At 41.4% G+C, this 13,196-nt stretch overlaps 1 protein-coding gene across 3 annotated transcripts in view; it reads right to left on the bottom strand.

Moving 5' to 3' along the window:
* Positions 1 to 657: 657 nt before the first annotated feature.
* The window catches only part of fndc3ba (fibronectin type III domain containing 3Ba), a 102,061-nt gene continuing 89,522 nt past the window's right edge, over positions 658 to 13,196 (bottom strand). For all 3 annotated transcript variants that reach the window (XM_083998165.1, XM_083998166.1, XM_083998167.1), the window contains exons 25-27: positions 8,717 to 8,883; positions 7,462 to 7,589; positions 658 to 5,706 (exon numbers count right to left, since the gene is read on the bottom strand). In XM_083998165.1, the coding sequence (XP_083854291.1) occupies positions 5,395 to 5,706; positions 7,462 to 7,589; positions 8,717 to 8,883 (607 nt within the window). In that variant the 3' untranslated portion in view covers positions 658 to 5,394. The remainder of the gene's footprint in view (positions 5,707 to 7,461; positions 7,590 to 8,716; positions 8,884 to 13,196) is intronic.

Here is a 13,196-nt window from a genome sequence, read left to right as displayed (position 1 = left end):
GTGCAGTGTAGCAGTCTGTGTCTGGCTGCCCTCAGGGACAGCGGGGGATAATAGTGTGTGTGATTTACTCTTCCCAGCTATCTGGCTAAACACTATCGAGGCCACTGGAGAGTAAATCTGGAGGCGCCGACACACCGTCACACAGACGCATAAATAGACACGTGTACACTCGCTTCACACCCTTGAAACCTTGAGTTCAAAAAAAGAAAAAAGACAAAGCTGTCTTTAATTACATAAATGAGTCTTTGACATTTAAAATGTCACCACCTTGAAGAATGATGACTGTTTTTGAGACATCACTCAGAGTATTAGTCGTAATTTAAACCCTAACATTATGAATATTGATTATTACTCAGCTGTGTTTACAGCATCCCATAAAGGTGCCTCTGATGAGGGGAGAATCATCAATCTCTTATTAAATCCGGAAGATAAAAATCAATAGTGCGACAACATTAAATGTCAGGACAGCAGTTTTTGCATTGACAGTGGAGTGGCTATTGCATGCCTGCGATTCAGCTGTCATGTGACACAGTAGCTTATGTGTTTATCTGCGGAAAAGCAATCATTACAACAGTCTTAATGCTGAACAGTGTGTATTAACTGTCTGTGATGACATACACAATAAAACAAACAGTTTAAATCAAAGTCAGAAAAAAATTAAAACATTTATTGGGCATAAATATATTATATATACGCTACCGATACAGTTACGTCTTACATACATAGGGTAGTATTTGCAAAAATCTATACATTAAAATTGATATGGCAGTTTCTTTTATATAATGCATATGAAATTGTCTAACATTTACAATACAAGAAGAAATGCATGAATTTCTTTTTTTTCTTTCAATTCGTAGACCATGACAACATTGGAATGTTTGTTTTTAAATCGTGAGGTAAAAATATGTTTCTTTTTTTTTTGTCTCGCTTAAAAAATAGTTAAATACCTGTGAATCTCTGTACGTTTGTCAAATCGCCAATCTCTCAGTCAAAATCTCTACTTACTGTAAAACGTACAAAACATTAAAAAAAGAGAAAAAAAAATTAAAAAAGGAAAAAAAAAAAAAAAAAAAAACTGATCAGAAGGCACAGACGTGGGGTTGCTGGGCGAAAAAATAGTCTCTCGTTCTTTATATAACCGCCAAATGTGCAGGACCTGCGGGGGTGTGTGTTGAGGTGGGGGGTTGGGAAGGGTGGGGCGTCTATAAAAATCACCAGCATTTGAAAACAAAAAAACAAAAAAAAGAAACAATTAAAACAAAAACAACAAAACACATAAAGGGAGTACCCTGCCCACAAACACACAGCCTGTCAGTTAACACTGCGTTAACATCAGACTATTCAACACTAACACAACTGGCCTGAGTTTGGCCAAACACGAGGCGAACCTCCGCTCTCCCACTGGGGCATTAAGGCTAGAATAAGGGTGGGGTGGTATCGGGGTGGGGCTGTGGGTGGGCAATATAACGTTGGGAGGGGGGGCGGTTTAAGGACAGGACACCCTCACACATTACCTGTCAATTACAAATGCAACAGGCTATAGGTAGGTAGACACACTATGAGCACGTCTGAAAAAAAAAATAGGCCCCCCCCCTCGCTCCCTCTGAACTGTACTTCGTTTGTTGCCGTAGTTTTGAAATTCTGCAGGGAGCAGGGTGCCGTTTGAGAAGCACAGGACCGTGCTCCAGTAATGCCAATGTCACAGTGACGCCAACGACAGAATAATGCCAATGAATGTAACAGACGGCGTTGGCAGTAGTGTTTGGAACAGAGTGGAGGGGATGCGTGTCCCCACCTGCTCGGATTAACCTCATCAAGACTAATGCTCGGCATAAAAAAAAGTGCTTCAACTCTGTTAGTCATAATGTATTTACCATCTCATTCTATAGCTCTATAGATATCTCTGTATATCATCTCTTAGCAAAATACTGGATACAAAATACTCACTACTACTATACCAGCACTAGCCTGAACAAGGAATCATCAATATTATTATTGTTGTCATTTGCCTGAAATCATTGTATGATTGTTTTTGCCTTTATATAAATATATATAGATATATATATTTAGAGATATATATATGTATATATATGTTTACCTTTCAGTGTGAAATCAGGTTGTGTTAAAAACTCTCCTCCAAAAGGGGGCTACACATTTCAAAATGGCACATTTTGCTTTACAAAACAAAACAAAATAATAAAAGATAATATGAAAAGAAGCATAATCACAGATCAAGTTAATGTTTTTTTTTCCTTTTGAGAGAATAATAATAACAATAATAATAATCGTAATGCTGTGTAGTTACAGAGGAACATCACAGAAACCCTTTAGACGACTGCAAATGCAACATCTAGTGGACACGAGAAGCCTGCACTTTGGCAATAAAACAGTAAAAAGATATCAGAAGCTTCATTATAACACTAATCAGGAAAAAAAAAAGCCAAAGGCAGCGACATTTATCCCAATATCAATGACTTGAACTGACACTAAGGCCTGGCTTTTTGCTACATGTCTGTCTAAGCATTACAAGAACTGCTCGGCTGTGCATGGCCAAAACAGGAGATGAGGAAAAAAAAATACATAGGCATTTGGTTACATGTTTGAAACAGCAATGATAACTGCAAGGCATGGACTGATGAGCTACAGGTTCCCAACAGCTGTAAGAGAAATACTTAAAGGGTTACTGAGATAAGGAATGCTGGCCTTAATCATACAATCTAACATACATCCATTAAAAAAAATTAAAAAGAAAAAAAAAACATGCTACAAGGAAAAAAAATTAGTATATAACTACACTTGTCTCTTAATCTTTAAACAATAAATAAATGAAGATTGCACTGTAATTGGCATGTAAAGTACTGTATGCAAATATATAGTATAAATAAAACCTAGAAAAGAACTCTACCTTAACTTTCCCATCAACTTTGGCAAAGGTATTTTGAGCTAGTAAACCACTTTGCTTACTGACACATACAGGAGCAAGGCACAGCATAGACAGAGGACAAGATACAGCATCAAATAATGAAAGGAGGACTGGTAGGAAGACGGAGAGGAGAAAGAGAGAGCGAAAGAGAAAGAAAGAGAGAGAGAAAGAGGCTAACATGAAGACGACGACGATGATGATCGTGATCATGACGACGACAGCAATGGGGGATGACGGGATGAGATCTCCCCTCTGTAAGGCCTTTTCCCTGAGGTACGTTACAGGCTGCCAATCAGAGCTAACCATTACCCACCACCCCACCGCACCCCCTCTCTGTTCCCACCCAATCCCCCACGCACATCCCCGCCCGACAAAAAAGTGGACATGTTGCACGTTAATCATGCAGGTCAGGGTGACTTCTTTGGATTATCAGGGTTTTTATTGGGCTGTACCTTGGCTTTGTTTTGCAGGTTGGGGGTTAAAAAAAATAAACCGGGCGAGAGTCATGGTGGGGGGCGGGTAATGGGGCGTTAACATGTGTCACAATGCCCTGTTCTGTTGCGCTGTGTTTTGTCAAAGGCTTGTTTGGTTAGTGAACATTAGTTCATGTCCCCAGAGAACATGTTTGTCTGAGGAGAGACCACAGACTTGCTACTGCTCTGATTACATGTCAATAAAGCACCTTTTAATTGAGAGAGAGAAAGAGAGAGAGAGGGAGAGAGGAGAGTAGTGCATGAGCAGAAAGATGGGATGGATCGAAAGCGAGAGAGGAGCAGCCAGAGCAAAAAGGTAATTACAGATAATTATGGGCAGGAGAGGAGAAAAGAGAAGACGAGTCTTCCAATGTATCGATTCACAGACGAGCTAGAAGGAGGAACTACAGCTTCAGCGCTGCTCTGGCCGGCAGCTGGCTAAAGTTCAAGGGGGTAAAGCTCAAGCTAACTCCTAATGGCTTTCCTGGTTATCTTGCACTCACTCATGCACGCACGCACACACGCACGCACGCACACATACACACACACATACACACAGCTCTGAGAAGGGTGGCTAGCTGGCAGGCTGATAGCACCTCTGGATCTGTGATGCTACGGGCATATCGCTACTAAAGCTGCAGATAAATAGGCTGGAGAGATGGTGTTTGAGATGGTAGAGTATGGAAGGACTGGCCAACGGTTGGGGGGGGAAGGGGGGGTTGGGTTTGGGTGGGGTGGGTTTTGGGGGGGGCATTCACGACACTAAGCCCCGAGCCCCTTTCCTGGTAAAGTTGCAGCCAATCACTCAATCACGATCCTAGCCCGACTTCCTAAAAATGCTAAAGCCAGTTTACGCCCAACATTTGAATACCTACAAGGGTTCATATTCTTCTGATCCGAGACCAGCGCTTTAAGGGCTCCTTCAAATGTTTGCACGAGCTACTGAACTGACCTCAGAGCTGCTGTTGTGAGCACCTAGAGTATACTCCTCCCCTTTTACACTGTACTTCAGACCTTACATAGCCATCACTTATATTACATCACTTCTATAGCATCATAGATATTTGTTATAATATATATATTGTGTGTATATATATTAGATTACTGGTTTTCCATTCTTTCTTAGATATATAAAATCACAGGATAGCAGCATCTTACACCACACATGGATTGCATCACTTTGGTAGCTGAATGAGTGAGTGATTGAACGTTAAAAGCTGAGCAGATATGCGATTGCCTTCTTAGGAGGAAATGTGTGTTTCTCATTGTCATTGCTTGAGTGTAGTTGTACATGTGTGCATGTATATGTACATAAGTCTGCACAGATGTGTGCGCATTGTGTCTCTTGTCAGTCTGCATGTGAGAGCAGGTGCATGAGTCGACCGACAGCCTGTAGAGTAGTAACAAACTGAATAATAAGGTATGAACGGCTAAAGCTTTTGAAGGCCTACATTGGAATATGGCTGAATGAATAAAGACTGCAGCAAAAACAAAAAAAAATTGCAAATTAAACATTGATAAAAACAAAAAACTGTAAGGCAATGACCGTCAAGAAATATACATGTTCTCTAATCGAATATGTTTTAAAAAGATACAAAATAAAAAACATGCAAGTCAGTCTGAGGAGCAACTGCTTTGCTCACAGCTATTTTAAGGCTTGATTATCAGTTTTCTTTCCCAACCGAGGTACAGCTAAGACAAGGCTTCCCTCGACAGAAATCCTCAACAAAAGAAACACACAGTGATACGAAGACAACAGAGACATGATAGAGAAACGAGACCAAACCAAGTGAAGGCAGAAGACGACAGGAACAATGTGTGGAAAGCCTGAATTGATACTTTGACTAAAAAAAAAAAAAAAAAAAGGAAAAACATACATAGCCTTAGAAGTACATCTCAAGTGTTTGTTTTGATTTCATTCTGTTCTTTCATAGACGTTTTCTTTTAAAGTTTCTCTGTGATTTAGCTTTCTCTTTCTATCCGATAGTTAAAATTCCCTCACTTCATGAAGAAGTACTGTAGCAAGCAGGCGATGAGGATGGAGAAGCCCGCGAACACGCACACGATCAGTGCGGCGAAGCGCTCATCGCTCGAGATCAGGCCCGAGCCTTTGCCCATTTCCACGGCGCACGGCTCTCCCGATGACGCCGTCTCCTGGCGACGAAGCGTGAACAAGGAGGAGGGGCTCAGTGGTCCACACAGTTCCTGGCATGTATCCTGGCAACGGCGGCAGGCGCCCACACGGAAACGATAGTCTGTGTTGCTCTGGAGACCAGAGATTTGGTACACGCCCTCCTCTCCCTTAAAAACCTGTGAGGGAAGAAGAAAAGTTTGAGTGAGTCCTGTTTTTTTTTTTTTTAAAGGTCCCATATTTAATACATTTCCTGTTTTATTTGAGACTTTGAGTCTGAGTTTTTAACCACCAAGAAAAAAAAATGTGGTTTTTCTTCCTCTTCACTCAACAACAGGGTGAAGAGCCAATCAGAAAAGAGGATCTGAAATCCTTCAAGGATATAGAATCCAGGTGGGCGGGGCTTGGGCCTGACCGGTTTGTTGTGACATCACAATGATACTAAAGTCCTGACGGTTCATTTTCAGGCATAGTTCCTGTAAGCAGGCTGTGTGCACTTTTCCTATGGACTGAGCACCTTCATAATTTCACACTATGAATATATAGAAAACATGGACCTGCATCATAAGTAACAAAGACATGAAAATCAGTGGGACCTTTAAACCCATTCCCTGCCATAATCAAATGCTTCTCTTTCAAACACATACACGATATCTGACCAAGCCACACAAACCACGTCTCATAATGTGATACTCAAGGACGTTAGCAGTCTCCCCACTGCTCTGGCATCAAGGTATAAATTACGAGCTTCGGGATGCACAACTTGTCTTGAAAACCACTTCATCATAATATAAAACAAAACAAATGATGGAGAGATGCTGCTTTGAATGTTAGTTACAAAGACTAACAAGTGACAGAAGGTCACAGCAGGTGTCCTTGGAAAAGACACTCATCCCTTATTTGCTTATTTCTTGTACATAGCTCATTTTATAATGCAATGACGGATCAAGGACGCGGCATTAATTCTAATCTCTGACAGGTCACCTTCATTCATTCATTGTGTAACTGAACTAAACGCAAAGAACACAACAAATACATGTAGGAGAATAGCTAACCAGGAAAAAAAGGATATGATTTTTCTGTGCGTGGGAGCAGCTGAGGAAGTGGGTTGTAATTGTGCATGTGTTTCATAAACAAAGGTGTTTTTGTTTTCACTTGTTCATGAATTACATTTGTTAATTTAACAGTTGACAGAGAACATAAACAGAAGTGTGTATGCTTTGACTGGTCTCCTCAGAAAAACAGAACAAACAGGCAAAGAGAAATATACAAACATCTGAAAAGCAGCATCACAGCTCTGTATCGACAGCTGACGTGTGCACACAATGAGATGAGCAGCCAGCCACACATCCCACTTGCACGCACATATACCAGCGGTGGGTATCAGCAGTTCTTCCTCCAACCTTTCGGTAATTCAATAACAGAAAGTAAAATGGCCCCGAAGACAAATGTCTTCTCGGCTGAGCTCTACTCGTCCCCTCATCGCTCCAACTGCCAGCCGCCCAACGCCATACACATACACATACACATACACACACACACAGAAGTGCAGCTGGAAACTTTCCTCAGCTATTACTGTGTTGTAATTCGGCTTCAATAAATACTGCAGGCACTCTGGATTAACAAGGAAAGCTGTATTTCATTTCACCATGTACAAAATTATGTCTAGGTGTGTGTGTGTGTGTTCTATCATTCAATGTGCCAATTTGTGTCTTGTGTGAGTGTTCTGTGACACCCCATCAATGTTAACTGAGTTTTTCTGCTTCTCGAGGAGACGGGAATAAATCCTCCCAGTAGACGACCACACTTCCACAGAAATATGAATGAACCAAATAATTTAAGTCGGGACTGGAAACACTGTCCTCATATGACCTGTGTGTGTGTGTGTGTTCGAGTGTGCGAGAGAGTGAGTGTGTCTGCGTGTGGCGACGAACCTGTTTGTACTCTGACTCTCGCCCCACCAGCAACTGGAGGACGTAGCTCACAGGATCCCCTCTCATTGGTGGGATGGTCTCCCATGTGACCTCGCACACGTTGCCCTCCAGCTGGTGCACTCTGGGAGCTGTTGGCAGAGAGATGGCATCAGAACATGAGAAAGATTTCACACAGAAAGAAGCACAGCGATATGCTAGGGGTGGGGATCTTCTTAAATAAATGGAACCTCTAGTAAAGCCAAATAACAGTTACTTCCTAGCTATTTATTAGTGGAGTTTAACATCCATCTGGCTGCTTCAATCTAATTTTTCACATCAGCTCTAATGGATATAGTCATGTTAATGGAAGTTATCAGGCTACTTAGACTGTGTGGGTTCTGCACATCATCCTGGATATAAGCCAAAACACAGATAATACATAATTCACATTGCAATCATTTGGTTTGTTAGTGCTGATAATTGTTTTGCAGAGTAACAATATCCTGGGGTGATAATTTTGGATATTACAACAAAGATCCAATTCCGAATACATTACTAGTTGTGCTAATATTTATATTTTATTGAACATTTGTGGAAACCAGAGACCCTTTCATTGATTTGTCTCAACTCAACTTTTTCCACTCTTTATTTTTTCTGAGTAAATGCTGATCTGCAGAGAATCTTTACGATGGATAGGAAGCTGTTTGGAGGTTATTTAGCCGTTTATGGATACAGCAGTGCTGTGCAGCACATTCAAAGTCTGACAGTTCTACCAATAACACGCTGTGGTTATATCACCTGGGAGGATACTTTTTCCTGTGATTATAGTTGCTACAACAAGCCGCCACCTCAGTTTACAGCACAGGCCACATACTGGAGGCAATAATCAAACAAAGCTCCAGTAAAGCTGCCATCGCTAACAACCAAACAGGGATAAATGTATTGGGTTTTTTTTTTCTTCTTTAGGCTGTAAGTGTATCACCTTTAGGGCATTCTGCTGGACCTGGCTGCACCTCCTCTTCAAAAATTCAAACACAACTAATTGTTACACATCTTACCACAGGACATATAAAATTCCCAAATGTTATAGCTAACATAACTATATGTATAAATAAGTTAGAATGTGGTATTTCCCTCTTATTCTGAACTATAAAGTATAAAGTCTTCACTTTCTGGGACATTCATTCATTCTAGGATGTTTTATTATGTGATTTAATGGCTGCAACTTCCTGAAGGGCAACAGTGACATCACACTTTGCCTGCAGGGTGAGTTTACCTTTGAGGGCGGGGGGTACAGACTTGGTGGTGCAGAAAGTGTGCGTGTCAGAGAACGGGCCCTCGCCGGCGTCACTGATGGCCTGTATTCTGAAGCTGTAGCTGCTGGACTCAGTCAACCGCTGGACCTTGTAGGTGTGGCTGGGACCGTGGTAGATCGTCACGAACCTGGACGGAGAATATAACGAGGAGGGTTAAGGAGAGACAGCGAGTCACAAATCTAGAAGAGAAATTAGAGAACATGGTGTGAGAGACTGATGAAGCTGGAGAAGGAACAGAGGTGTGAGATGGAGGTGAGAGAAATGAATGATGGTGCTGTGATTTGATGAGGCGAAAGAAGGATATGCAGCGTTGAAGAAGGTCAAGTTTAAAAAGTTGGATAACAAGAAGAGTGACGAATAAGTCATCAGTACTCAGAGCGCACTAATGGCTAAACTACTTTTGGGAAATGATTCAGACCATGTTATACTGTATTATTGGCTTGATGTATTTTGCCTTGAGTTCCAGTGACTCACTGCAATAATGGCTTATTAATCATTTGCAGGGGTGCATGGCATCCCTGGTCTTAAAGGGATAGTTCAACATTTTGGCAAATTTGCCTATTGCCATATTTCCTGTAGTTATAGGGGTAGGTCCGTTACCTTTAATTATCAGTGCATGTTGTTTTGAGATCCACGGGGCAGAGACGTGACCTGCTCAGCGAACACAATGGAGGTGAATGGTACAGGTCCCCTGTCCCTCATCAAACTCATCAAATACACAATCCAACAACTCCAAAACGCCCTTGTGGACAACTAAGTCCAGTTGACCTGATTCAATTGCCTCGAGATGCATTTGACCTGAACAAATGAGAATCTGCACAGACAACCTACCCTTATGACTATAGGGATTATGGCAATAGGTGAATTTGCCAAAATGATGAACTATCCCTTTAACATGTAGTACACATAAATATCCAGAGCTTTTCACCATTACATTGTTTATATTGGTATCTGTTTGTTCACTGAGGAGCTTATCGGTGTCAACACAGGTTTAGAATATGCTACACTGAGGTGGGACTGACTTGGATGGAGAAAAAAAAAAGTAAAGGAAACCTTGAACGGATGCTGGCAGGGAGAGAAGAGCGGATCTTTAAAAAGATAGTGGTGATTTATGAACCTACAGGACCAATAGCGGCAGGCATGAGTCACAAATCTGATGAAAACAAGTCCCCAAGAAAAGTTTCCTGGCTGACAAGATGGATGGATTGATGGACTGAGGGAGAGATGATAAGTGGGTGAACAAGCAAGTCAGGAGGAAACTGAGATTGGAGCTGAAAATTGGTTATTTATCTCCACTATCAGCCCTTTTTTTTTGGCACGGTGGGGTTAAAAAACAGTCAGCGACACAGGAAGAAAGTTACGAAAAAAGGGGAGAGAAGACGGAGAGAGAGGTGAAGGGGCAAGAGAGAATGGAGGAGGGAAAGGATATGAAGGAGAGGAGAAATAAAAGAGGTGGCCGGTAATTACAGAGTGACGACGAAGATGGAGGATGTGCTGTGAGAGCAAAAAGAGGAGGAGGGAAGAGAAGAGAAGAGAAGAGAAGAGAAGAGAGAGGTCATGGTGTAGTGGAAGGCTATAACTCTTGATGAGCTCTTTATGTAGCTGCACTACGGAGAAGTTATGCGTTCCTCTGCCTGATATATGGTGTTTTTAATTCTTTGCCTCACTGTCGGGCCTTACGGTCAACACACACACACACACACACACACACACACACAGTGGTTGTGATGTAAATCCGAGTTTCCTCTTACTCTCCGTTTACTCTCGGCTCACGATTGCAATGATTAAATTGATGATTAAATTAGCAATCCTTACATTTACACAGCGAACACATCAGCTTTTCCATTATTATGAATTATGAGCTCTTCCGTTTTGGACTGAGCTGAGTGGCGGAATATCAAAACAATTAACAACCAGCAGAGCATGGATTATATTAAACACACACACAGGCACACATAAAATCACCAGGCCATGGTTGATGAGTTGAACTGCATCCTTGGTCTGGAGCCAAACAGCCGACCAATTAGCCACGACAGGGAGCAGAGCAGGACACAGAGAGGTTAGAGGCTGACAAGACACGTGTCTTTTTGTGCCGATGATTTAATGAGATCCATGTTTTCTGACTGAGCATTGGCAAATATTGAAATTTCGTTGTGCGTATTTCTGCCGCAGTGATGCACGACACGGATGCAGACTTTGCTGAGACTGTACCAGCTCTGTTGAAAAATGATTCAGCTCAGGCAGAAAAGCCAACATTTGTCTTGGCATGACACTATCCAACATCTTTCTTCCTGTTTTTCCTTGAAAGCTTTCCTGTAAGATCTTAACTGCCAGACTTGTCTCAAAATAACAAGGTTAGCAAATCTTTTTTTTTTTTTTTTTTAAGTTAACTGCAAACTCTATTCATTCACTGTTACTGGGTGACACACAGAAATAGTATGTTACGTGTCCTGAAAAATGAGATCATCACCATATTTGCCCAAAGTGAAAGGTATAATTTTGTTATTATTTCCAATAGAGTAAACATGATTTAAATCAAGTATTTCCTGTTATCAGTGTATCATGTGCGATTAGGGTTGACTTAGAGACAGAGAAGGAGAGACATCTTGTTCTCACGGTGTTTTAAGTGGGAAAACAGACGGGTGTACCGGATATAAAGACAAAGTTAGCTAATACAAAGATGGAAGGAGGGTGAGAGGAGGAACGTGGATGGAGGGAGAAGAAAATGAGTGGCCTGACTGGCAGATGGGGAGATACTGTATGGATGGATGGATGGAGAGATGATTTTTGATGGATAAAAAGATGGAGGAAGTGGATTTAGGAAGGGATGAAGGGCAGAGAAGTGGATGCAAACATGGACAGAGGGAGTGATGGTGGTATTGATGGATGGAATGACAACAACGAGACCAAGGCTTTGCCCCAGGTGCAGGTTCTTCAACCTGCACTGAACTTTAAAAAAAAATCAATTTTGTGAGGAGGTTGAAAGCTTGTTTGCATTATACAGCCCCCGTTGCCATGGCACCCTTACACTCCTAATACCCTTGCCAGGTATTTTTTGCAATACAAATAAGGAGAAGGTAAAGTAAAATTAGACGGATCAAACAAATAAATTCAGCCCGCTTTTTAAAGGGTAAAAACCGGGTGCAGAGAACAAGTAAAAAAAAAAAAAAAAAAAAAGAAAACAGCATGAGCAACAGGTCTGCATACAGGGAGATAAGAGTGAAGAAATGAGCGGAAGGAGGAAGGGAGAAGGAGAAGGAGAAGGAGAAGGGAGGAAAGCAGTACATGGAGATTCAGTATAAAGCTTGCTTTATCATTCCATACTCCTACACAACGGAGACACGGTAGGGTGGGCAGGGCAAAAACAAAGAGGGAAAAAGATGAGGTGGGAGGGAGGAAATATATGAAAAGGTTTGTGCATTTCTCAAGAGGTGAAGTCACCTTTCCGAAAATAAAATGAATGAAGAATGAGATGAATAAATATGAATTAGATCAGCCAGAGACAAAGGCAGACATACAGAGAGGGACAGCCAAAGTCAACAAAACATAAACAGACACTAATGCTATTTGGTCAAAAATGATGCTGATGGAATTTATTGGCAAAATGTAAAATCTAAATTATATTTGCAGAAACTCCAGCTGGTTATATGATATGTTTGTTTACAAAGCTGTATTTTTTCAAGATTGGATTCTCTCTCTCGCTCTCTCTTTTTTTTTTTGTTTTTTTGAAAGTGCTCCGTCTTCCTGTTTCCCTCGATACTTTATGATTAAATAGTTGCCATGGCGATTTCATCACTAATAAAAATGTCTCGCTAATTCATTTTAATAGAGCGTGATGAGAAATGAGAGTGGGGGAAACAGGAGCAGGAGTGGTGGTGTAAAAACCAGCTCAATCCAGCCATTGGGCGATAATCCTCTGCAAACACACACACACACAGAGTTCCGCAAATGGTCAAGCGCCGCTAATGCAGCTGCGAAATACATCCAGGCGTCCGGTCAGAACCACCTGTAGCTGCAAGTAATGAATCCTGAGCAAAGACAATTAGCCTGAATCAGTCAGGAATCACACATGGCCATTACAGAGCGATTTACTCACTTACAGGGCTTATGGACGGCTTCCTCATGGAGGAAATGAGGGCGAAGTGGAGGAGAGAGTGAAATTATGTTTGTGTATTTTTTGGCTGAGTGCAGATGCTTCTGTTTGTATTTGTATTAGATTATAAATCATATTTTAAAAAAAGAGTGTGGGTGCCTGCAGCTGGGATGTACAGTATGTGTATGGACTAGGGGGAAAAAAGAAGCCAGACTGAAGATAAACCTGTCACCAATTTAAAGTTATTCTTGTGATCTACATTTTATCAATTGCAGTTTTAACCTGCGTACGTGCTGGATTGATCTTCTCCAATATACTATGTGCTAAAAAAGATGCATACAAGGAGG

This window comes from Trachurus trachurus (genome assembly GCF_905171665.1).
Source record: "Trachurus trachurus genome assembly, chromosome: 22".
Lineage (NCBI taxonomy): Eukaryota > Metazoa > Chordata > Actinopteri > Carangiformes > Carangidae > Trachurus > Trachurus trachurus.
This window is presented reverse-complemented; position numbering and strand designations above follow the sequence as displayed.